At 32.4% G+C, this 23,511-nt stretch overlaps 2 protein-coding genes across 3 annotated transcripts in view; one reads left to right on the top strand and one right to left on the bottom strand.

Moving 5' to 3' along the window:
• Window positions 1-205: 205 nt before the first annotated feature.
• On the top strand, window positions 206-18,220 carry LOC118744541 (gustatory receptor for sugar taste 43a-like). 2 transcript variants are annotated; one of them, XM_036477654.1, is made up of 11 exons: window positions 206-1,214; window positions 12,398-12,530; window positions 13,610-13,709; window positions 13,768-13,824; window positions 13,896-14,039; window positions 14,166-14,291; window positions 14,447-14,525; window positions 14,586-14,778; window positions 15,763-15,831; window positions 15,916-16,005; window positions 17,445-18,220. In XM_036477654.1, the coding sequence occupies exons 2-11, from the start codon at window positions 12,399-12,401 to the stop codon at window positions 17,505-17,507; spliced, it is 1,053 nt and encodes a 350-aa protein (XP_036333547.1). In that variant the 5' UTR covers window positions 206-1,214; window position 12,398; the 3' UTR covers window positions 17,508-18,220. The 2 variants fall into 2 exon arrangements, with proteins under 2 accessions (XP_036333547.1, XP_036333546.1); XM_036477653.1 differs by lacking the exon at window positions 206-1,214 and having other exon boundaries at window positions 12,397-12,530; window positions 17,450-18,220.
• Window positions 18,221-21,965: 3,745 nt separating this feature from the next.
• The window catches only part of LOC118745241 (pre-mRNA-splicing factor ATP-dependent RNA helicase DHX15-like), a 2,443-nt gene continuing 897 nt past the window's right edge, over window positions 21,966-23,511 (bottom strand). The window contains exon 3 of the mRNA XM_036478768.1: window positions 21,966-21,972. Within this exon, the coding sequence (XP_036334661.1) occupies window positions 21,966-21,972 (7 nt within the window). The remainder of the gene's footprint in view (window positions 21,973-23,511) is intronic.

Here is a 23,511-nt window from a genome sequence, read left to right as displayed (position 1 = left end):
AGTATGATTGAACTTTTTTTATATCGAAGAAAACACCGGCATCAAAAAAGTATCAAAACCAACGGAATTTTGTAGCGCATTATTATACTAAAATTTAAAGGCCTACATATATAACTGCGTAGCCAAGCATTTTCTAGAAATTCTGATAAAAAAAATGTTTAAAATATTGCTGAAAATTTGGAATTTTTTCTAAATTTTACACAAGCTTTGAAACTTATTATTATATGGTTTATATTGTAAACTTTCACAAAAAAGTAAACGAGAAATTTTTTGTAAAAAAGACCTCTGTACGGAAACTTTCTAGTGGGTGCATCATGTACGTATGTACGTATGTATGTATGTATGTTAACACGACCATGTTTCTCATATGCTAAAATGCCTTTCCCAATAGCCAAGCCTTTCGATGTATGGGCACTTTGTTTACCTCAAAAATAAATCGCTTGTTTGCGCCTAAATATCTGCCACATTAGTGGCGATGGAAGCGCATGTGGGTTTCGGACAGTAAGGCTATTATTGTTTGCACACCATAACTTTCCGTCGTATATCAATTTTATGCATAACACCATCAACTTGACGAAATTTTAAATTTCACTCAATACAGACATCAAAAGTTGCTGCCGACAGTTAACGAAATTAAGTCGTCGCGAGCGGTCATCGTTGGACATACCTACGCATAGATCTTAAGATAAAATTTTGGAGCGGCGACGGCAAAGAAAACAAAATATTCTTTCTATATATAAAAAAAACCTACTAACATTTAGAAATATATGCAAATATATAAAAGTGTTTATGAATCAAAAATAGTCAACGTTGATTTTAATTAAAAAAAAAAACAAAGAAACATGGAAATCAACGAATCATCTTTAAGTGTTTTTTATCTCAGTAAACTGTTAGCACTAGCACCAATTTCGATTCGCCGGGATGCTAAAGGCGTAGTAGAGATAAGACGCAGTATTTTAGTGTCCATATATTCGGTTACTTTTGGCTTTGCAATGGGTGTGTATGTGTGTCTTTGGAAGGAATATTAAAATTAAGTTTATTGAAACGAAAAAATATTTTTTGTCCAAACCAATTAAAATAACTAACATAAGAAAAAATATATTAAATATGTAGATAGTATTTCCTAAATGACGAAAGTTTTGTGTTGTTCTTTATGCAGTGATACTTTGTTACGAGGGCTTAATATTCGATGCAAACTCGGAAATTCCTTTGCGGTAAGAGTGGTCTAATTAGAAATTTTTGTTTAAGGTAATATGTATTTACTGAAGCACATAAGTTTATACATTAATATTTGACAAACATACGACTAAAAATGCTAAATAGGAACAGAAGTCGTTATCTGAGTATTCACTAATATGATAAGCTCAATTTTTTTAAACAAATCCAGGGAAATAGTTTGGGATGTTATTTTTATTTAAAAAATAAAAAACAAGTAATTTTTAAACAAAAAACAAAACCGACTTCAATTCACATATAAAAATTTAAGATATGATTAAGATAAATCGGTTAACGTGGTCCAAAGTTATGCGGTAACATACATATAAAAACAGAAAACAAAAAAAAAAATCCGACGAATTAATAACCTTCCTCCTTTTTGTGAAGTCGGTTAAAAATTGGTACAAAGGTTATTTTGTAAAAACTAATTTATCCAACTGCCTAAAAAGAAAAAACAGTTTTGCTATCGAAAAAACATTAACGAAGTAATTTTGTTATGATGAAATTAATATAAAATAAAAAATGCGGAAAATTTAAAATCAACGATATGGGATTTACTAACTTTGGACGTTATTTCTGTGTTTAAAAAATTACCTTTAGGCAATAAAATGCCTACTTTTCTTCTTTTTCTTCCAATGGTAACTTTAATCTGATTAGTAATGTATATTTGCTTATTTGTAAAGTGTCTAGAAGTATTCTTCTTACTTTTTCGAAAATTTGATTTTTATATGAAGGATGGCTGCTAAGATATCAGCTGTCTCTTTTTATATATGTGAATATCGCCCTTTAAAATGTTTGTTCTTCAATAGGCTTTTAGGTTGTCATTAGACGTGTGGATTAATTTTGGGTATGCAGTTTTGTAGCCCATTAAATTTTAGTATAATAAGGTGCAGGTTTCACATCTCTAAAAATTACCTCTGATTTTTGAGAATTTTTTTGTCAAGTGTATTTCGAATTTTGTTCCATATAACGAATGAACAAAATATATTTTTATATGAAAGAAATGCGCAACACCCCCGACAAAAAAAAATTCTCAAAAATCAACGGTAATTTTTATAGACTTGAAGCGAAGAGTTGAACATTTTTTGGTATTCTTGAATTTTCCCGAGTTCTATATGAAATTGAAAAAATTTATTGTGCTGGTTTTTGTTGTTGAACAAACTACCCAGCCAGCAGAGAATCGTACTTTTTGCCGAAAGTGCAGTTTTCGTACATTTTTCGTATCCGGAAACGTTCAGAAAACGATTTCCATATTTGTTAATTTTTCTTATCTGAAAAATGTCATCATATTTCAAAAAAATTATTTTAAAATATTTGTTCAAACTGAGCATTTGAAAACATGTATACGTATTCGCCAGTAGCTGAGTGTGCAGAGGACTGTGCTACTATTTGTTAGCTTTCAGGAGGTCCCAGGTTCGAATTCCGTCAGAAGCAACATATTAAAATTATTTATTCAAATTGAAATAATTGCTCAATCTTAAAATTGCTTTTTGTTTGGTTTCCTGTAGCTATGAAAAAGTTTCTGTGAAGTTCATGAAATGAAATCGTTTTCAACGAAAAATTTAATCAGACAAATTTCAGGAAAACAGCCGAAAGCGCATCCGTTTTACAACCATTTTCGATAGTTTTCTACACATACGTTTCGGCTGAACACTTTAGTGGGAGAATCGATCTGAAAAACGTCCGAATACGGTATCGGAAAACGGATGAAACATCAGGGCTCGAATTGTCACATACGATGTCGTATTACTCGTCACGTAAAAACACCGTTTTCGGATTATAACATACGTGAGCGTACTCTTTATCCCATTCAGCTTATACGACTGACGGTATCACGTAATTTTCTTTCGTATGGTTTTCGATCCGTGAACGGATGCTACGATTCGAGCCCAGGTTTTTATACGAAATTGTTTCCATTTTCGGATACGTTTCCGGATATTTTGCTAGCTGGGTACATACGTACATACATATGTATATTTTTATAAAAAACAATAAGAAAAATTTGGTATGGAAAATGTAAATAAAGAAACGTCAGGGTACTCATATTTTTGACGCTGACTGCACAAAGATATTAAGGAATAAAAAAGAAAGAAAAATTTCGATGGTCTTGAGAGAAATCCTGCCACCCTATTAAGAATTTAAAGATGCAGATTTAATAGAAATACGTTCAAATATGGGAAACATATCGAATTTTTCGTATATCCAAAATTTTCATGGCAGTAGGTTTCGTAGTCCATAACAATGCAGTTGTATTTTTAAATTTAGAGTTCATACAACTTCCGAATGCTGGATTTCGCTGTAACATTCTACTTTTCGCCTCGGTCTGGCGCTGTTTGAGCTGTAGAACATCTCAATGAAGCTTTCCGCTTTACCTTTTGTACGAAAAACTGCGATCTCCGTACGGATTTGCAACAAAATCTTCGTATCTCGCGAAAACGCACTGAGGACCTTCAGATCACTGTTTTTATCACCTTGACCATGCTAACCCCCGCTCCCTGGTTTTCTCGTAACTGCCAGGCCTTATTTGTACCGATTAAAACCCTGCAAACTGTCGAATAGTGCAATCTTAAGTTTTTAGCAATTTTACGTATACTTAAGGCCGAATCAAGTATAAACTCGTGCAAAATGGTTTGTCTCATTTCTAACTCGGTTGCCATTTTTAGCTCAACTAGGAATCAAATTCAAATGAAATTTCTTCTACGTCCAACTAAGGTCATGGTGAACTTATGGTATTTGAATTTCAAAATATTGAAATCTTTTTGGGTAAGTTCTAAGCTTCCCAAAGTGTCGCAATTTTGGTGTGTTCACCCTTTATGAACGAAATCAGACCAAAAATACTAGTTTACCAAATATATCGACTCGTGAGCCAACTATCGGCTTGGCTCAGCATTTATGTTGAAAATAGAAATGGGTTCTTGATTTCATAATGAAAAATATATAAATTTTTAACTTCTAATTACTAATAAGGTACTATTAAATTTGATTATAACAATTAAAAAAAAACTGAACTAGATTTTTAAATAGAATCTGCTATAATCGAAATACGGAAATCCGGCTGGATTTTAGCCATTATTCGGCCGGATAGTTGGATAGTAGAAAAAAGGCCGGATAAGCCGGATTCTGGATATATACCGCAACGCGATTTTCTAGTCGCTTCAAACTTGTACTTGTTTTACTAGATTTAAAGATTACTCAAAATTTGTCTAAAAATTCAGATTAAAAAGTTCAAAATTTAGACGAAAATTTGAAAACTAATTTTTCTAAGGTCTGTTTAAAGTTTGGTTTTGATTACAGCATGAACCATGTTTTCATAAAAAAATAACAAAAAAATTTAACTTGAAAACCATTGCAAATATTAAACCAAAAACACCATGCACTCACTTTTTTACAATTTAACAATTTCGAATACAATAGATGTACATAGATGGGCGTACGCAGAGCATAATTTAGGGGGACGAGCTGAGATTTTTTGTAATGTAAATTTTATTAGAAATGTTAAAATATAGCTACTAAAAATTTTTTAATAATTTTTCATTGATTTTTCTCTTTTTAACCGACTTCAAAAAAATTAGGAAGTTATCAATTCATCGGAATATATTTTTTTTTTGTGTATGTTACCGCATAACTTTGGACCACATTAACGGATTTCGATCGATTTCGATTTTTCTATCGGATAGGTGGTGCCTCAGCGGAGGTCCCATACCATTTTTTTTTAGATCCGATAACTGGACCATGAAGAAATTAAAGGTACTTCTAAATTTGTATATAAGAATTGAAGTCGGTTGTGTTTTTTGTATAAAAATTACTCGTTATTTTAACAATTGAGTCGTACCGAGCATGCAGTTTGTTATGAACTTATTTAAGAGTTAAAATAAAAATTTGTTAGTTATCTTAATTGCATGCAAATTTTAAAATGCGACTTCGTCTTCATCTAAAAATCGTAATTTTTTAATTATTTTTAACCGACTTCAAAAAAAGGAGAAGGTTATCTATTTGTCGGAATATTTTTTTATGTATGTTGCCGCATAACCGATTTCGAAAATTTTTTTAAATGAAAGGTTAGTTTTTTTCCTAATTTTTCACTCATTTCTTATCAACTAGGTACAATCCATCAGACGAATTGGATTTTCATTAATACCTGGTTTTTTCTTCGGAAAAACTACGTCCAAATTCAATTTAAAAAAAATTTTTTGAAATTTGAAATTTTTTCTCAAAAACTAGACGTGCTAGACAAATTTTGTCAATGCACTTCAAATTAGTATCAAAAAATATATAAGAACAGGTCGACCCGTTTTTTGAGATAAATTACGAACAAATTTTGTTGAACTGTGTTATTTTACCTTTTCTTTGACACTGACTGTATATACTTACAACAAATCGCGAGCTAGTCGGTTATTAAAACACGAGTTGTAAATTTCAATAAAAACGTTTGATGGGAACTTGCGATGCATACGTACATGCATACATAGGCACAATATGTGTCATAAGCATAAAAAAGGAAAAAAGAGGACTACGACTGCAGCACATTCACTGGCTAAATTTATTAACTTCGGAAAAAGACGAATTATTAGAATAAGTTAATAAATTGAAATTTCTTCCTGACTGTTTTATTTACGACTTTATTTCAGAGTTTGATTTATCGCATGCGACCTACATAGATTACTTCCTTAGCTCACTAAATTCTAATAACTCAAACTCTAATACTATGTCTCCATTGTGAGATTTACCTATCAAGATTTAATAAATCCAGTTGCTAAATCACAACCGTCTCCATTGCTACAACGAGATATGTTTGACGTTCACATTTTTAAATATTTGACGTTTTCTTATGTCTGATTTCATGAATACAGTTGCGGACACTGAAATACAGAGAGATAAAAGGAAGTAACCAGCAGTGGAGTTCCATTATGTGAATTCTTTATTATTATTCGTGGTAAATACGTATAATATATAGTTTGGAAAATGTAACAAATGGTACAATATTCGGAATCATTTTCTCGAATTTAAGAAAAATTATCAAAACAATAAAGAATATCTTTAATATTTTTATTGAGCTTTGTACCACGATTGTTTATTAGGAAAAATTGAAAAAGCAACAAAGTCTAAGAGGTAGAAGTTATAGCAGCTATTTCGGAGATCACCACATCTCCTCATCAGACTTCTTTTTTTCCAGACTTCAGCAGGGATCGAACCTGCGTAATCGATGTTCAAAGTCAGAAGCGTTAACCACTGACCTATGTACATGCCAGAGCTGTAAAATGATTGAATCAACATAGTCTGCATTCACTCAGCATTCCTTTCAAAATGTTGATTGTTGGTTTGTATAAATAAAAACTTCATTCCTGAGTGGCTTAAAATATTTGAAAACAAACAAACTGTGTTTTGTTGTTGAATGCTAGATTGCCATTCAGTATAGAATGTGAATGTTCAGCAGCATTCGCACTCACACATGATTGTATATTTAGAATGAATGCACACTTTTTTTTACCATTCAGTACCAATAATTTGTTCCCAGGGTTGATATATTTTATACTTTAAAGTTTGAACATATCTGGAATTGAAACAAAAACAAATATTTTATTTCCAAAGCAACTTATCGCAACCGTAGAGCAAAACAGACACATCTTGATATGTATACATATCAGAAGAATATACAAAATTGATTTGTCACAATTATTTTTGTATTAAATATTTTTTTCACAGTATACAGTGATCCAGGTAGCCAAAACAAAAAATGTAAACATGCTTATTTGACATTTTGTTTGAATGTATTGGTTGATATTTTTTCACAGTTGTCGTTTTCGTTAACCCAAATGAAATCAAATTTAAATATTTTCTTATAGTGAAAAATATTTTCAAGTCACATAAAATAAAATAACGAGAAACACGAAATTCCAAGCAAATGAAGCGTGAAGCGTTAGCAATTATGACCGGATGCAGTTCCTACATAAGTCAAACCGTGTTCCGAACACAACTTTGAGTGAATAATGGTGGGCTGACTTTGTAAAATGGTCCCATCGATTAGGCGGTAAAAGAAGTATTACTTATCTTATGGTACAACTCTCCAATTTTCAAATGCACGTAATTTGTGTGTATTTGTTCAGCCGATTATTCACATTTGAAAGAGGATAATGCATGAATTAATGCAAGTAAAGACGGTTTATGCAGATAAGCGAGGGCGTTTGTTAACCGTAAAAAATGTATGTACCTATATACACATATATTCAGAATGACGAGATGAACTAGTTCAGCCCTCTCTGTTTGTAAACGCGCTAACTCGAACAAAATTTAGTTATTTTAACAAAAGTCGGTGTCGAAGTTGCCTTTGGTATAATTTAGGTTAGTGTTAAATTTTGTCGAAATCTGCCAATAACCACGCCCACCTCCCACGTAGTAATTAACAATATTTTTGTTTTATTATAATTTGTTTTACGAATTTTGCTGTTCAAATTTACATTTCAAATATATCAACAAACATTTGTAGGTACTTTTGCACCAGTTGTTGCCTATGGGTTAATGACAAAAAAATCCTATATATTCACAACATTTCAAGTATTAGTTTTCAAATAAGCATATTGTCAATGGCTGGTTTGCTGTATACTGTGATTTTTTTCAGTTTTCAAATATGAAAACTTTCAAAACAAAATTTCAGAAGGGTTCCTATTTTTTTTTAAAGGGGTTGAGGAGTTCCATTACTTTGAGCAACTTTTTTAATTAACTATTAATTTAAATGTTTCCTAAACATATTTACAGCGCAGTTCTGCAAGAGGGTACCATAACTTTTTTTTCAAATAACGTATATTTGGAACAACCAAAATTAATCGATATGGATACATACATTTATGTTCGTATGTACTACTTATGTATGTATATATACATAAAAATGCTCAGAATAAAAAGAAAAGATAATTAGTCCATGTCCGTTTATTTGCGTACACGATAACTCTAGCAAAAGTTGAGATATCTCAACCAAATTCTGTACGAGGGTTTTTTTATCTAGGGCAGCAGGGTATTGAAAATACAAAAGTCGAACAATAACCTGGTCCCTCTCATAAAATGGTAATTTCGAAAAATGCCAAAACTACAATATTTCCTTAATTACAGGAACCAAATTGCTAAAAAACTGCCATGTTTATTATTATAGTTTTGGAAAATGGACATGGGATATATTGCGAGCTTTAAACATCAATTTGCTCAAAACATACGTTTAGAACAGTGTGCAAGCTTCTACCACATGTGTGGTAGATCAACCACGTATTTTTTTTTAAATTTGGGTGTCTACCACATTTACCACACAAGGCTTAAAATCTACCACATTTTTAGACAGAAGATTTGTTTACAATTTTCACATAACTCTAGAATTTCAACTCAGTTGTAATTCGAAATATAAAAATTAATCAATAAATTTTTAAAAAGGTACATCATAAATTTTGCTTTAAATATATCTGTGCCTTAACTTTCTAATATTTCAAAAATACGCCTATTTATATTTGCTAAAGTATTATGCAATGGGAAAATAATTTGGTCGATTATTTTGCATACAAATAAAATATTATTTTCTTCATGATTATATTCTCTAACTAGAAAACTAATGTTATACTTGTTTTTGCACCAATTGCGTGGAATCTGTACGATCCACTAGCAATTATATTTCCCGATTTAATTTTTGAGTTGTGCTTCTTTGGACGACGGTGTGCGATATGTATACCCAATAAAATATGAATTGGAAAATCTACCACATCTTATTCAAATCTACCACATTTTTTTTTTTCGATTCTACCACACTAAAATAAAAAGGGGTCTGCACACAGATTTGTTAAATCTTTTTTTGAGAAAAGTTGATAATTTTCAACTTATTGTAAACCCACAAATCAGGTTTTAGAATCTTTATTAAATGCTTGACCCAATAGCGAAGAAAAAAGTACGAAGAAACTTGTATTAAGAATTTTTATAAATAAATAATAAAATGTATATATCTAAAGTTAGAAGTAGAAGCGCTTAAATTTGTTTACTTATTTTAACGTAGATATATAGGTATGTACATATGTAATAACTTCTGCACATACCTTTTATTGGTACATTGGTAATACTTATTTAGAAAGCTGACAATTTTCGAAACAGAGATGTAAAAATCGTTAATAATTAACATTTTTCATAATGACATTCTTGGCAGAAAAATATTTCTCTAATTAATATTTTCATTTATTATAAATATTTGTACAAATTTAAGTGAAACAAATTAATGATAACGCTCAATAAACTATTTTTCGAGTTGAAATTTTGAAATCTGTTCAATAAAATTCAACCTTGCGTATTTTTCAGTGGGTTTTGTGTATTTAGAATATTTATATCGATTGATTGGTACTGAATGAATGTGTGCACACATAGCAAAAGCTGCATTCATCTGAATGCTTATTCAGTGTTAAAAGTTAATGTTTCGTCATTCAGTTTTTTCAATCTTTCTTTGAATATGTTAATGTGTGCAATCGTATCTACTTTGAGTGAATGTAGAATTGGAAAATTATAAGCCACATTCCCCAACAAGGAAAAATTCAATGAAAACATAATAACATAAAATTGGTGATTTTTAATTTCATATGATTTCACAGTTTTACAGCTCTGGTACATGCCGTAAACTATTGTTTCTCCCTGCTGAAGTCTGAAAAAAAAAGAAGTCTGATGAGGAGATATGGTGATCTCCGAAATAGCTGCTATAACTTCTACCGCTTAGACTTTGTTGCTTTTTCAATTTTTCCTAATAAACAATCGTGGTACAAAGCTCAATAAAAATATTAAAAATAAAATATTAATAAGCCACAATAACATTGACAATAAAGAATATCATTTGCGCAAAGAAAAATTTGTAAAGAGCTGTTGGGGAAATAATTCGTCTTTTTCATAAGAGGACACCGAAAATCCAATCGCGGGTCTTTGGCATATCATGAAGACCCTGCTAGCAAATATGCTTGTGTCGAATTGAGTTCTAGAGGTTGCTTGGGGCAGTGTTTTCAAAGCAGAACCATTGCCGAATTTAATAAATTTCATGTCGCAGCGCGTTAACGATTTTTAGAAAGCGAAGAAGACTCTGCATGATATTATCATAAAACATTTATTCTGAATTTTTTAGTCCTTAAAATAATATCTTCTTAATTTACTACAACCAAAGTTATGTAAATATTAATCATTTTCCTTTAAAACTAACCAAAATATAAAAAACAAGAAAATGCATGTTTCTTTTAATTGGCTAGATTTCAATGTCCGCAACTGTATATTGAAAATACAAACGTCATTTGACTTATGGCTACGGTGACCATCCGTTCTGTTTTTTGCAGGACCGTACTGTTATTTAAAGGTCTGTCCTGCATAGTTTTTCAAAACAGAAAACCCCCAAAATCTACTGATTTTTTCCAAGTGTCCTGCCTTTGTCCCGCATTTTCTTCGATCCTTTAAAAAAAACTTTTCCTACTCGAAATAAAAGCAGTGTCGATAACTAATTGATAACTACATAAGGGTAAACTGGTTTTGAACGTTCAACTAGTCAATGCGTTCTAAATATTATACGGTTATGGACAATGGATGACGAGAAATTGAAGACCAGCATCAAATATATCGATAACACTGTTCTACAAATTTTGTGGCAATCGCTTAAGAAAAAAATATTCTCCAAGCCAATTTTCCTTTCAAACAACCGTTTTCGTATTTTTGGTACGTTTCAAACCTATTCGGCAATATCTCATGAAAAAATTATCCAATCAACATAAGCGACCTACAGTCTTCTTACAAAAATATATTACTTTGCCGATTTCGATGAAAATTATTAGTGTTACAAGCGACCAAAATCGAAAAATTTAAATTTCAATCATTTTCTTTTTACAGTAAATGAAAATCTGATGAGAAATGTTAATGTTACGGAACACAATCTGCACAAAAAATATATATTTTTGCAAAGAGCCCATCAATACCTTTCGAACTGTTGGTCGTTTAATGAGATATTGAGGAATAACTGAAAAAGTACTAAAAATACGTTTTTCGAACAAATCTCGAAAACACTTCTTTGAAACCATGGGTATTTTTTTTCGTTTTCAACGACCCAAAGTTTGCCTAAAAAAATTGCTTTGCAGAGGTTCATATTTCGTGTAAAGTAATATGTAATATGCCTTATTATAATTTTGTAAATATTCGTTACTAAAAGATTAATACCAATGAAGCATACGTGATTTATGTTTAAAGTTTAAAATTGGATAAATAATTAAGAAATATACACTCTTCGTTATTTGAATAGCGCATCCTTTTAATACTTAGTAGGTACAGTTTTCCTTTTGTTTGCTTAATGTTCATTAACTTTTTATAAAAATATAGCATATTCTACGTCTACATTCCATTTAAAATTTTTTGAAAATTAAAAAAAAAACATAGGGGCGACAATTTTTTTTGTTCACGGTGCTGCGCATTTTCTTCCATTTAAAAATTTTGTCAAGCATGCTTTGTATGGTAGAAAATCAAAAAAATGGCGCGCTATTCAAATGACGAGGAATGTATATATGTAGTATATTTTTGTTATTTTTATACTACGCAATTATATGTAGGTAAATTTTTTGAAATTGTCCTGCATTTTCAAAATATATTTTTGGTCACCGTACTTATGGCATGTGAATTTGTGGTTGCCACACCCAACAAATTGTATTTAGTGATCAATATTATTGAAGATTTAAGGAAGATTTAACTTAAATCTACTGCCTTTTGAGATTTAATTTTATATGGTAAATCACAAAATATTTAACGTTAAATCTCGCCAGAGGTCTAAATCTTCATTAAATCTCATATTGGAGACATAGTATAAATCTCAAAATATTTAACGTTAAATCTCGCCAGAGGGCTAAATCTTCATTAAATCTCACAATGGAGACATAGTATAACCCACTAAATACAACTTTACAGTCTACGAACTCAAATATTTTTGTAAGCGATGTTTTTTCCGTAGGAGCGTAATGTAAATTAATAAACAGAAGGGCTACAGCGACCTGAAATTTCCATTTTTCCACATAGTGATGTATTTAAAAAATAATAAGAATATTTTTTACGACTTTTCGAAAAGTTCACCGGTAAATTATTTACGCAAAAATTTGTGGTTGTATCAGATAAATCCATGTAATTTACATAATTCATATAGTCAATCTTTTAGAATGAATTCATCTACATCAAAAGTGGTAACTGCACTCGATGTGACAGTAGTGATACTTTCAAGTGCCGCTGGCTTGGGATGCGGTCTCTTCAGTGTGAAACCAACAAGAGAGGTCAATGAAAGCTTAAAAAAGGTAAGTCGATTGAATGATTAATTCATGGGATAAAAAACTTTAAAATATTAGAAAATTAGAAAGGGTGTGTATGAATCGGTAACAAAGTTCGCGGCGAGTAAATTTTTGACAAGTATGAGGTGAAAAAAATGGCAGTAGCTCATGAGACTAGTGAAATTTTTGACAAATGCATAGATTGTTGATGTGTGTAATTTTTCGTTGAATAAAAGTTTAAATTTATGAATTGCAATCAATGATGGTAGATGTTTTCTTAAAATATTAATTTCACTTCAATTTGTAATAGTTTATTCCGAATAAATCTGCGGTTATCAAAAATTTACTGCTGTCAAAAAAGATTTCATTTCACATGGCATTGGCAAAACTGTATCACCATAGTAAAAATATTATTCAACAGCTTTCCCCATAGAACTTTGTTACCGTCTCAAACACGCCCAAAATAATAAATAAATATTTGGCGCTTACACATTTGCTTCTCCTCGGATTTGTTGCGTGTGCCTTGATGCTGTCACACAAAGATGAGGGGCCTACAGTTTTACGCCACCTCCGAACGGCAATGGCAGAATTATACTCGATCACGGCGATCGCATTCAAATTCATTATAAATTTCCTAGTAGCGCTCCAGTCTGACAGCGTTGAAGTGGAAATCTCTACATCGCTAGATGGGAAAGCATATCGCCATTTCATTTAGCGAATAACATATTTTACTGATCTAGTTCATTTAATTGCCTTCCAGCTCATAATGGTCGAATGAAAAATAACACTGGATCACAAATTTTAGTTTTGTTTTTGTTGTCCAGACGCCACTACCCAATTCTTATGTAGAATTACTCGGTGATTTCGAAAATCGAGTTAACTTTTTTTCCATGAATACATAGGAATTGGATAGTAGCATCCATAGAACATATTTGCTGTATACCTGTGTAATTTATAAATTAAAAAGAATTGAATTATCTACATACATATGAAAAATACTTGAATTGAATTCAACTAAATTGATTATTTTATCCCATGAATTGTTTTTGAGTATAAATTTTAAAAATTGTATCCCTTATTTATCCGTTACTATTTTTACAACATAGTTTGATGCTGCATTACATTCATTTTCGAATTTCAAAAGTGATCGCCACATAACCAGAATATTGGCCGTAATTCCTTTGTTGATAAGCGGTGCCCTAATAGGTGATTATAATAATTTAAAAGCATTAATTATTAGCTATTTATTAAAAAATCTATCAAGGCTTCGATATTTACACATGGATACTTCAAGTCCAACTTACACCTGAAAATGGTTCAGGTAAGTAATAGAATTTTAATTTGCATACATTCATACAAAATGTATAATTCTTTCTTTCTCTCCTTGACTAGATTCCAATCTTGCATGGTATTTACCGTTTTATTTACTTTATTTTGTCTTGATTGGCTTTCACGTTTTATTTGCCAATACCGCTTTTGGATTTGGCAGACGTTTCGGTCGCTTGAATGAAATGTTAAGAAGCTGTTATCTAACAAGTAAGACGATGTGAAGTAAATTACGAATACAATCTTTTGTCCTTGAACTTAATTTGAAATCGTTCCCAAACACGTTATTGTTAAAAACGTTTTAAATTATAAAAAAAGCCTTTTTTCAATTTTCAGATAAAAAATCGTTGACTGTAGTTCGAAATCACATTAATAGCCTTAAAATCACACCAGATCATGCAATATCAATACACGAGAGTAAAGAACGTGTAAGCAGTGAATCGATGTCTAAAGAATGTTTAGGTGAGTGAGAGTGGAACGAGGTTCATTGATTTTTGCTGCATAATACATAGCAATAAAAATAGTATGTACATAACAATTTAGGCATATTGGTTAAAAAAATTAAAAAAAGAACTAACGTCCTTATTCTTGATTATTTTATTGAATTTTCCTTACAGGCAAGACGCGCGTCATTTTGCTGAGATCAATTGCCGAAAATTACGATTCATTAGGCAAGTGTGTGCAGATTTTTTCCAAGTAAGTAATATTCCAGAAATCCTGGTACTAAGCCTTTATTAACCGTATCTCTCCTGTTAGCGCCTACGGTGTGGCAGTGCTTTTCATTTTAGTATCCTGCCTGCTGCACTTGGTGGCCACTGCATATTTTCTATTTTTAGCGTTGTTGAACAGAAATGTAGCCGATTATGTATGGGGTCAGGTGTTGTGGATTGCTTTCCATATATTCAGATTGCTAATGGTAGTGGAACCATGTCACAGAGCAACGGAAGAGGTGTGTACAATTATGCTTTCAGATAATAAAATAATTAGTGTTGGACAGTATCGATACCAAAAGTACTCAGAACTCGATTCTCAAAAAGATCGACAGCACCCGATTTTTTAAAATGGAGCGATACTGAGTATTCCAAAGAAATCAGTGCTCACAAACGAAGTCGAAAGTACTCAGTACTTAAAATTACTCTGTTTCAATAATCGGTTTGATACATGTACCTACTCAGGATCGATTCAAAGTATTCAGTATTAATGTCGAATAGACTTAAAAAGTACTAAGTTTTATTAACGTTTAACGGTATTCAGAAATAATTGTACTCAATTTGCAGTTTCAAAAACTTTCAAGTACACTTCTTGTACCCAGTATAGTTAGCCATTTATTTGACGTAATTTGGGATTCAAAAACAAAGTACTGCCAGCTTGTGAGATTTCTACACTAAGTATGGATATGTTACAAAAATTTGTATATTTGAAGAAAGTACTCAGTACTCTGAAAAATACCCGATCCTTAAAAGTATCGATACCAAAGAACTCGATCCTCAAAAGTACTCGATACTTTCAACACTAAAAATAATAGGAGTAAATATCGATTGAATATCTCGAAACTTTGAATGAACGATCAAGATGTGATGGAAAAATGCTTTGGAATTCTCGAGTTTCTATTTTTATTTGTAACCGACTTCAAAAAAAGAAAAAGGTTATCAATTTGACGGAATATTTTTTTTTTATGTATGTATGTTAACCATGGCAACGGATTTCTATAATTATTATTTTAAAGGAAAGTTTGTACCTCATAAGTGGTCCCATTCTAATTTGGTTCAGACCCGATCATTGGATTATTAAGAAATTAACGGTACTCTTAAATTTTTATATGGGAATTGAAAACGGTTTTGTTTTTTACTTAAAAATTGCTTGTTAATTTAAAGGAATCTAGATTCCTTCCTAGATTTGAATAAAAACCATATTTTTTTTTGTTTATTTGCAGTCAAAGAAAACCATACAAATTGTATCTGAAATCGAGCGAAAAACTCATGAGCCTATACTGGCTGAAGAGGTAAGTCTTGCTTATTTTCGTTTCTTTCTCCATGTGGGTACTTACAGAGTACGAGTATAAACTGTTACAATATTTTATCCACAGATCAGGAGATTTTGGCAGCAATTGCTGGTTAATGACATAGAATTCTCGGCGCTGGGGCTCTGTCGTATTAATAGAAAGATATTGACATCGGTGAGTGTATAGTTTAATAGATTATTTATATAAGGGACTTCGTGGATGCTTTAGTATCGTCGGTAATTTGGTAATATGTAATCTGGTATTTTATAAGCCAATCTAAAAAGCACAGTCGACTAAAGTTGTCGACTATGAAAGCTATAACAGGAAAGTCACCATTATTGGTCTATCAGCACATTTCACATTTAGATGCGGAGAGAGAGTAAAAGCTCTAGGGCATTTATTACCACCATTCATTGTGACTCCATTACCGGGGGTACAGGTTTGGAAGAGCATGCGCGGCGTCAGAAGAAGCAGTTGTTTATGTTTTCTAACTACATCTGAGCTAAGTCAAGGAACATCTAGATAATATCGCGTGGAATCAAAATTTCCACAAGCGGTAATGCACTCTCGCCTTTACGTCGAGTTAAAATTGGTACATAGGTCATGGAACTATTCCTGGGGGCTGGACAACAAGAGGAGCCACGAGAGTATCGAAGGCAATCAAGGGTGCTCATAAAACGATCTTGGGCCTTATGAATAAAAAGTAAGCAATTGCTGGCAATCGCTTTTTATTAAAACTTCAGACCTTTTACTTCAATTTATTAGAATAAATCTAGTAGAAGCTCTGAAATTTTAAGAGAAAGTAATCGCTTAAATTTATTGGAATAAATCTAGTAGAAGCCTCTATCAAAGTGGTACTTTAGACCCAAACGAAAAGAAGCACGACGGAAGGCCGTTGAACTGGATGCAGTTTTGTACGAAGACTCGTGCCAAACACAAGAAGAACCAGTCATTTCATTGCGATTTAAAAGCATGCTATGGTCCAGGAAGTCGGAAACTGGGTGCCTCATGAAGTCAAACCCCAAGATATGGAACGGCATTTCACTATTTCCCAAAAGCTCATTTATCATATGAGAAACCAAAGCGCCAGAAGCCGTATGTTAAGCACGTTGAATCCGGACTATCGACGCCAAAGCTAAATATCCATGGCATCAAAGTATTGCTCTGCCTTTGGTTTTACCACAAGGGAATCCTATATCAGAGCTTCTGAAAAGTGGTCAGACGAACGATGGGGCTCTCCACAGACAATCACTGCTGAAATATAGCCAGAGTGGGCAACCAGACGTAAGTCATTGAACTTCCATCACAAGTGGTCAAAATTTATCTCGATGGTACCGGATGGGAAGTCCTAACCCACCCACCTTCTGGCTCAAACCTTGCGCCATCAGGGAGCACGCTTCACTAAAGTTGAAGGTATCCAAAATTGAATTGAAAATAGAAAAAGTTTGTATTAGCCTTACTTTCGACTTTTCCACGTTTTCGCATTTAAAAATTTTCCTAAATACTTTTCCTGAGCATTAACTACAGTATAATTTTATAGTGCCCTGTAATCACATACTCGTATCGTAATTCTGAACTAAATATTTCAATTATTTTCTTTTATTTTTTTTCAGTTTAGCTCAGCAATTGCTACGTATCTGGTTATTTTAATACAGTTCCAAAAGGCCAGCGGTTAATGGACAACATATTCTAGAAATATACCGAAACTTTAATAAACCACCCACACTAAGTACAAGCTAAATAGTTCTGCAGAAAACGCCATCCATATAAATGACATAAATTAAGAATCATTAAATGCGTATGTAAGCGATGTAATAGCCATTTCCACCGAGCCTTAATTGCAGTTTGTGCTTCTCGTCCAAATGAATTGTGCAACAATGTGAAAATTTTCAAGTAATAGTTGTATGATGGTGTCTTATCTGCATATTTGAACAAGGTAAACTAAAGGGTATTAGGCTACGAAATATTATAATGTAAAAAGAATTTGATAAAATAGTTTTAGGCGCATAAAGAGCCGTAGCTAAACACAAATTTACTTTTACCAATAGGTACTTTTAGTATAAAGAAGAAGTTTCTACCTCGAACGAAGTAAATGCTCCCACCACTTGGGTATAAAAAAAGGCTGGAAACTACAGCAAAAATACTAAAACTTTAAGATCATCCTATATTAGAGTAACTCCAGACAATGGATTTAAAATGTTCAGAAGTTCTTTACTGCAGTTAGACTTTTGTCGGAAATGGGTCATATCGACGGTGATACTGCAAAACGGTATATGTCTATTAGTACCCTTGAGACTTAAATGGTCTCTTACTTGCACCGGAATGCATCTGCAAATCGTTACACCCTAATAAACGAATGACAAAACTGTCTACCTTTGGCTGATGAAGATGAACGACTGCCAGAAGCGATCAGGTACAGATAACAGATCAATTAAGCACCAGAGGTAATAAGTGACATATAACGTTCTGTAGTATCACCGACGATATGCCAATAATATCTAATAATAAAATTGTAGACCGAAAATAAACATACATACATGAAAATTTATTTGGATAAAACAGAGCTGCAGTCTAAAAAATCTTTTTTATTTAGCAAAAGTAAAACTAATTCTGTGGTCATAAGCAATAACCGCCTAAGTCGACTTAAGAAAGAATTGAGTTATATGTATATGGTATCGTATTCTGCAACTACTATTTAAAAAGTTATAGACGAACATATTTTAGTTTTCCCATAAGGTTAACATTACGATCCAAATGCTTCAAACGTTTTTTCTCGAATTCAGTTGTTTCGACTTAGGCGGTTATTGCATATGACCACAGAATTTAGGTTGGTAGAATGTGGAAAATATTCCTCAGGTAAGTACGTAACTTAATACCAAAATTTTATTTTCGTATGTGTTAATGAACTATAGTATTTTTTTTTTTAATTGTAACTAAATTTCTTAATGACTTGAAACTTTCCATCATATATCATAGAAATTGTTAATTTATGTACATAAATACCTAAATATCGCCGTCTGAATTGCAAAAGCCTGTAATTCAAAATTTCCTTATTGATTGATGATGATGCATCACATCGAATTACAAGTTCTCACATCGATTTATACAAAAAAAAAAATAATAATGTTGATAGTTACGGCCTATTACATTTCAGGTAACGTCATGAACATACATACACGTCTAGTTAAATAAATGCCTAATTATTATCTAAACATAAATACCTGTAGACATCAATTTGTTAAACAACCGATCAACACGCCTACTACAAAAACAAAAACGCATGTGACGACACCTATCAACACTCCCGCAACGTGATAATTTACGTGGTTAACACGCAGTCAACGCTCTTATTCGCCTAAATATATGCCACACTAGTTGCTGTGTTATGTGTTTATTTTCAATTACTCGCATACGCAGCAACACACACGTGTTGCCGTTGTAACACAAACGTATTAACTGATGGCTACCGCTTCAGTGGTTGAATCATTATTTCACGCAATATATCATTTAAAAGCCATGAAGTTTCAATTTTAAGGCTTGCCCATTTATGCTTTCTGCTAAAAAAAAAACGACGCTCACACATGATTAAGTACATACAAGCCATAATTTGTTTACTTTTATATGTTCGTAAGGAAGTTTGTGGAGTTTCCATAGCTTGACTATTTAATGGCGTGCATGATTACTGTGTCATTGTCACGAACTTTAATGGTTATTTACACTTTAAACAGGACCATTGTAAACAGCGTTGTTATAAATTAACCCTAAACGAGGTATGCGGTGAACAATTATTTGAAATTCCCCTTTTTTGAAAGATTCCAATGTGAAGTGGATCCCTTAAGAATATTTCTATTACTTTCGAGTGCATATCGAGTCCTAACCGCCAAAAAAAAAGTAAGCGAAATTTTTTTCAAACCATTTTTTTGATGTAGAAATGCTTCTAGACCCCAAGGACCCAGGACCTAGAGCATCTAGACGCATTTCTCCATCAAAATGTCAAAAAAAGTCACATACGTCGAAGTAATTGTATTTTTATACAGAAACAGAGTTCCATCCCAGAGTCTATGGAATGGTAATACGCACTTCTGAACACTACGCCGCAGCGCCACTCCGAAAAAGTATGAAAAATTAAGTCAGTAATTAAAAAAAAAACCGACTTCAATGCTCATGAAAAAGAAAATAAAAATAACGCTTATTTTTTCATGACCCCATGATCGAAACTAAAATTGTATGCGACCACGCTTGAGTACAACCTTTTCGATAAAAAAAAAATCAAAAACGGTTCACGTGGCCCAAAATTATCAGTAACATATCGAGAGCTTATATTCAATACCATGCAATTTTCACAAAAAGTACTTTGTAATGTTAGAACCCATCTGGGACTTACCTGTCATCACTGATGTTAGTCAATTCTTTTGTCAAGCGTTATACAAGGTCAGCATTAATACCACCGATGACAGTTAAGCCTTAGGTGGATTTTTATATCAGAGTCTCATATTTGTGAAAAGTGCAGAAAGAGGATATTGAATATAAGCGCTCGATATCTACACAAAAAAAAATATTTCGAATTGATAACGTCCGCTTCTTTCGAAGTCGATTAATAACTAAAAAACTTTTCACCAACTCGACAAATTCAGATAAAAAGGTCTTGTTGGCCCTGGCTAGCTCCTGATACACCAACTTTTGGATCGGTGATGATATAGGGCAGTGCCGCTGTTTGAACGGAAGGTTTTCATCCGTCACTTCGATGACGTGCTCTTCTTCGTCTGTCTTGCCAAGCCCTAGTACGACGAACGAGGAGAACTGCGCTTTTACTTTTTCTAGAGCTACGCTTTACGCATACGTTAAATCATGCTGCACCGCGTTAAACGACAAGTCGCCTTCGGCGGGAAGGAGCTCTACAAAGACCGCGCTCTTCGTGTTCACGCTCCTACTGACAACAGCCATATCTAAAGCTCTCAAAAAGTTGATTCCTAAGTACACCTCCTGCTGCAACTCAGGCAAGATCAAAAACTAAAGATCTCTTGAGACTGCATCCCAAACACCGGCAAAACAATCACTCCTAGAAGAAGCGTTGCGCTACCATTGACGGTTCGAATATTCTGTCCCTTAATTTTAAGGATTTTATATTATTTATAGGTTTTCTACATCAGAGTATACAGATACACTGCCGGAAAAAAGTATTGGCACAGCGAATTTTTCACAATATATGCACCAATTTCTATTCTATTATTTTACCGATATTTTTTTCACAATATGAAAACATAAATTCTAAGTTTTGCGCAAAACACACAAAAATTCAATAAATTTTCATGCAAATTATCAACTTTTTAATCAGTTATTTTGGAATTTTCTAAGGTATGCAGTTTTGTAGCCCATTAAATTCTAGTACAAAAAAATGGAAGTTCAGTTGGTAAAAAATCGCATTGATTTTTGAGAATTTTTTTGTTGAAGGTGTTTTGCTTTTTTTCAAATTTTTTCGAAATTTAAAAAAATCAACTGTAATTCGTAGCTACTTGAAACTTGCAGTTTATTGTAAAATTTATTGGGCTACAAATATGCATACTCAAAAAAAAATCTAAAAATCTGATTAAAAAGTTGAAGGTTTGCATGGAAATTTATTGAATTTTCGCAGGTTTTGCACAAAGTTTAAAAATTATTGATTTTATGTTTTTTGTTGTAGAATGAACCCTATTCTTATAAAAAAAAGCGGAAAATATTAGAATACAAATTGTTGCATTTATTGTAAAAAAATCGCTGTGCGAATACTTTTTACCGGCAGTGTAGTAGCCCTAAAAATCAAAGTGAAAAAATACAGTTTAAAGCAAATTTCTTCATACTAACAATCTTTTTGAATAAAATAAAAAAAAAAAAACGAAAAAAATGGTGCTTTGCACTACAGTTGTATTTTCGAACGGTAAACGGTCCTAAATGTATTGTGAATATTTGAATAAAGCAAGCCTAGGAAAAATCCGAGAAGCTGGACCTAAAGTTATATGGCTATCGCACAAAATTAAATGCTAAATCTAGCTTCAAAAAGGCTAACCAGGTTACACTGGTGTGAACCTACAAACGTACATAAATGTCTCCGACAGAAACAGATCAAACATATTTTTGCAAGCTAGTATTTTTTGCCATCATTGCCTAAAAAAATTAAAAATTCATATAAATTGACGTTAAAGGATGGAAAAGAAATTTTCTTCTACAAAAATTTTCTAAATCAGTATATAGTAGAGGGCTGCATGAATTCATTCAAAACAGCTTATAAATTGTTCATATACAAAACGAATTAATGATGTTGGCTTAAATTTTTTTTGATTTTGAGTGAATACCGGTTCTAATATATATGTCGACATTACAATATTCAAACAAAGTGAAAATAAATTGAATTGAAATAAATGACATTTTTTTTTAAGAATATCCAAAAATATTGGGCGCATTCATAACACGTAGCTGTTTAGCTCATCTGCTACGGAACTGCTGGAAACTGTTGAACCCAACAATTACGTCTTAGAAACGGCTTGATGAATATGCTGCCAAATGAACAGGCGATAAATGTAAACAAATGAAATTGCAACAAACAGAGATAGCTGCGCCGATAGTATTTAGAATTCAACGCTGAGCTGCCGCCGTGTTGAAAAAATCGTTCAATGTTATAATGAATTAAACAGTGTGTAATTTGATAGCAAACATCTTAAAAACATATACTTAGAAACGTAGTATTATTATGAAATATTTTAGTTACTTTATCACATCAGTAATATAAAATTGAATAAATTTGTTTGCAACTGCCACCTAACAAAGCGGCGTTAAATTTAATATATGCGGCGTAAGTCTTTTCATTCAGCTGTTTAGGCTAAGCCCAACACGTTGAGTTCAGGTAGCGTAAAAATTTTCCGCTGGAAAAAATGGCGAAGATTTGCCAACTGTTGAGCTGAGCGGAACTTCTCAACTGTGCCTTTCTAAGACAAATAGCCAACGGTTACCTAACAGCTACGGCTTATGAACGCGCCCATTGTTTCTATGCACATATGTATGAACAAACATATATATGCAAAAGCAAAGTACTTTTCAGACAACAGAATTAATGAAAAATATTTCTTGTGATTTTTCATAACAAATAGCCCATTAAGGGTTAATCTATGCTGTCAATGAAAAATAGGAACTATTTGCCGCCTAATGACAAACGATTTAACTATATCTGGTTATTATTGAAAAATACATATTCCAACTAGTGGTAGCTGGTGCAGCCAAATGTTTTTGTGCTTGGCATATCGACGAACAACGATATTGATGTTACGAGTTCAAATTTTTATGCAGTTGTCTCTGACCCAACGAATGCTATTTATTGCACAGCAACTAAAAGGCCTAACACCGGATTTCCACTAGGCAATAAATAACAAAAATTTTGAGTTTGTTTATACTTTTATGATGGCGAGGTGTAAAGCAAATTCGGGCCTTAAAATACTATGTTTCAATAGGTTGCATTATTACAACATAAAAGGTGTTCCACAAATACGTGTGTACTAAATCAGTCGGCATGAAAATCATTATTAATTGGGAGCTCAAATCCGGATTCAGAAGATTCAGGTGAGGCTTTTATAGAAAGAAATTTTAGGAAGCATCCCTTAAAATTGCTTTGCATTGAGACAGAAAAATAAATGTACATTAGCACTTATACGG

This window comes from Rhagoletis pomonella, unplaced genomic scaffold (assembly GCF_013731165.1).
Source record: "Rhagoletis pomonella isolate Grant_MI unplaced genomic scaffold, Rhpom_1.0 Rhpom_scaffold_00008, whole genome shotgun sequence".
Classification (NCBI taxonomy): Eukaryota; Metazoa; Arthropoda; class Insecta; order Diptera; family Tephritidae; genus Rhagoletis; species Rhagoletis pomonella.
Note: the sequence above shows the minus strand (reverse complement) of the source record. Positions and strands in the feature narration are given on the sequence as shown.

Bases quoted from the DNA above. Each gene is read 5' to 3' on its own strand.
- LOC118744541 (XM_036477653.1), top strand. From the start codon at position 12,399: ATGAATTCATCTACATCAAAAGTGGTAACTGCACTCGATGTGACAGTA. The intron at 12,531-13,609 runs GTAAGTCGATTG...TTTACAACATAG, and splicing joins TCAATGAAAGCTTAAAAAAG to TTTGATGCTGCATTACATTC. The intron at 14,779-15,762 runs GTGTGTACAATT...GTTTATTTGCAG, and splicing joins GTCACAGAGCAACGGAAGAG to TCAAAGAAAACCATACAAAT.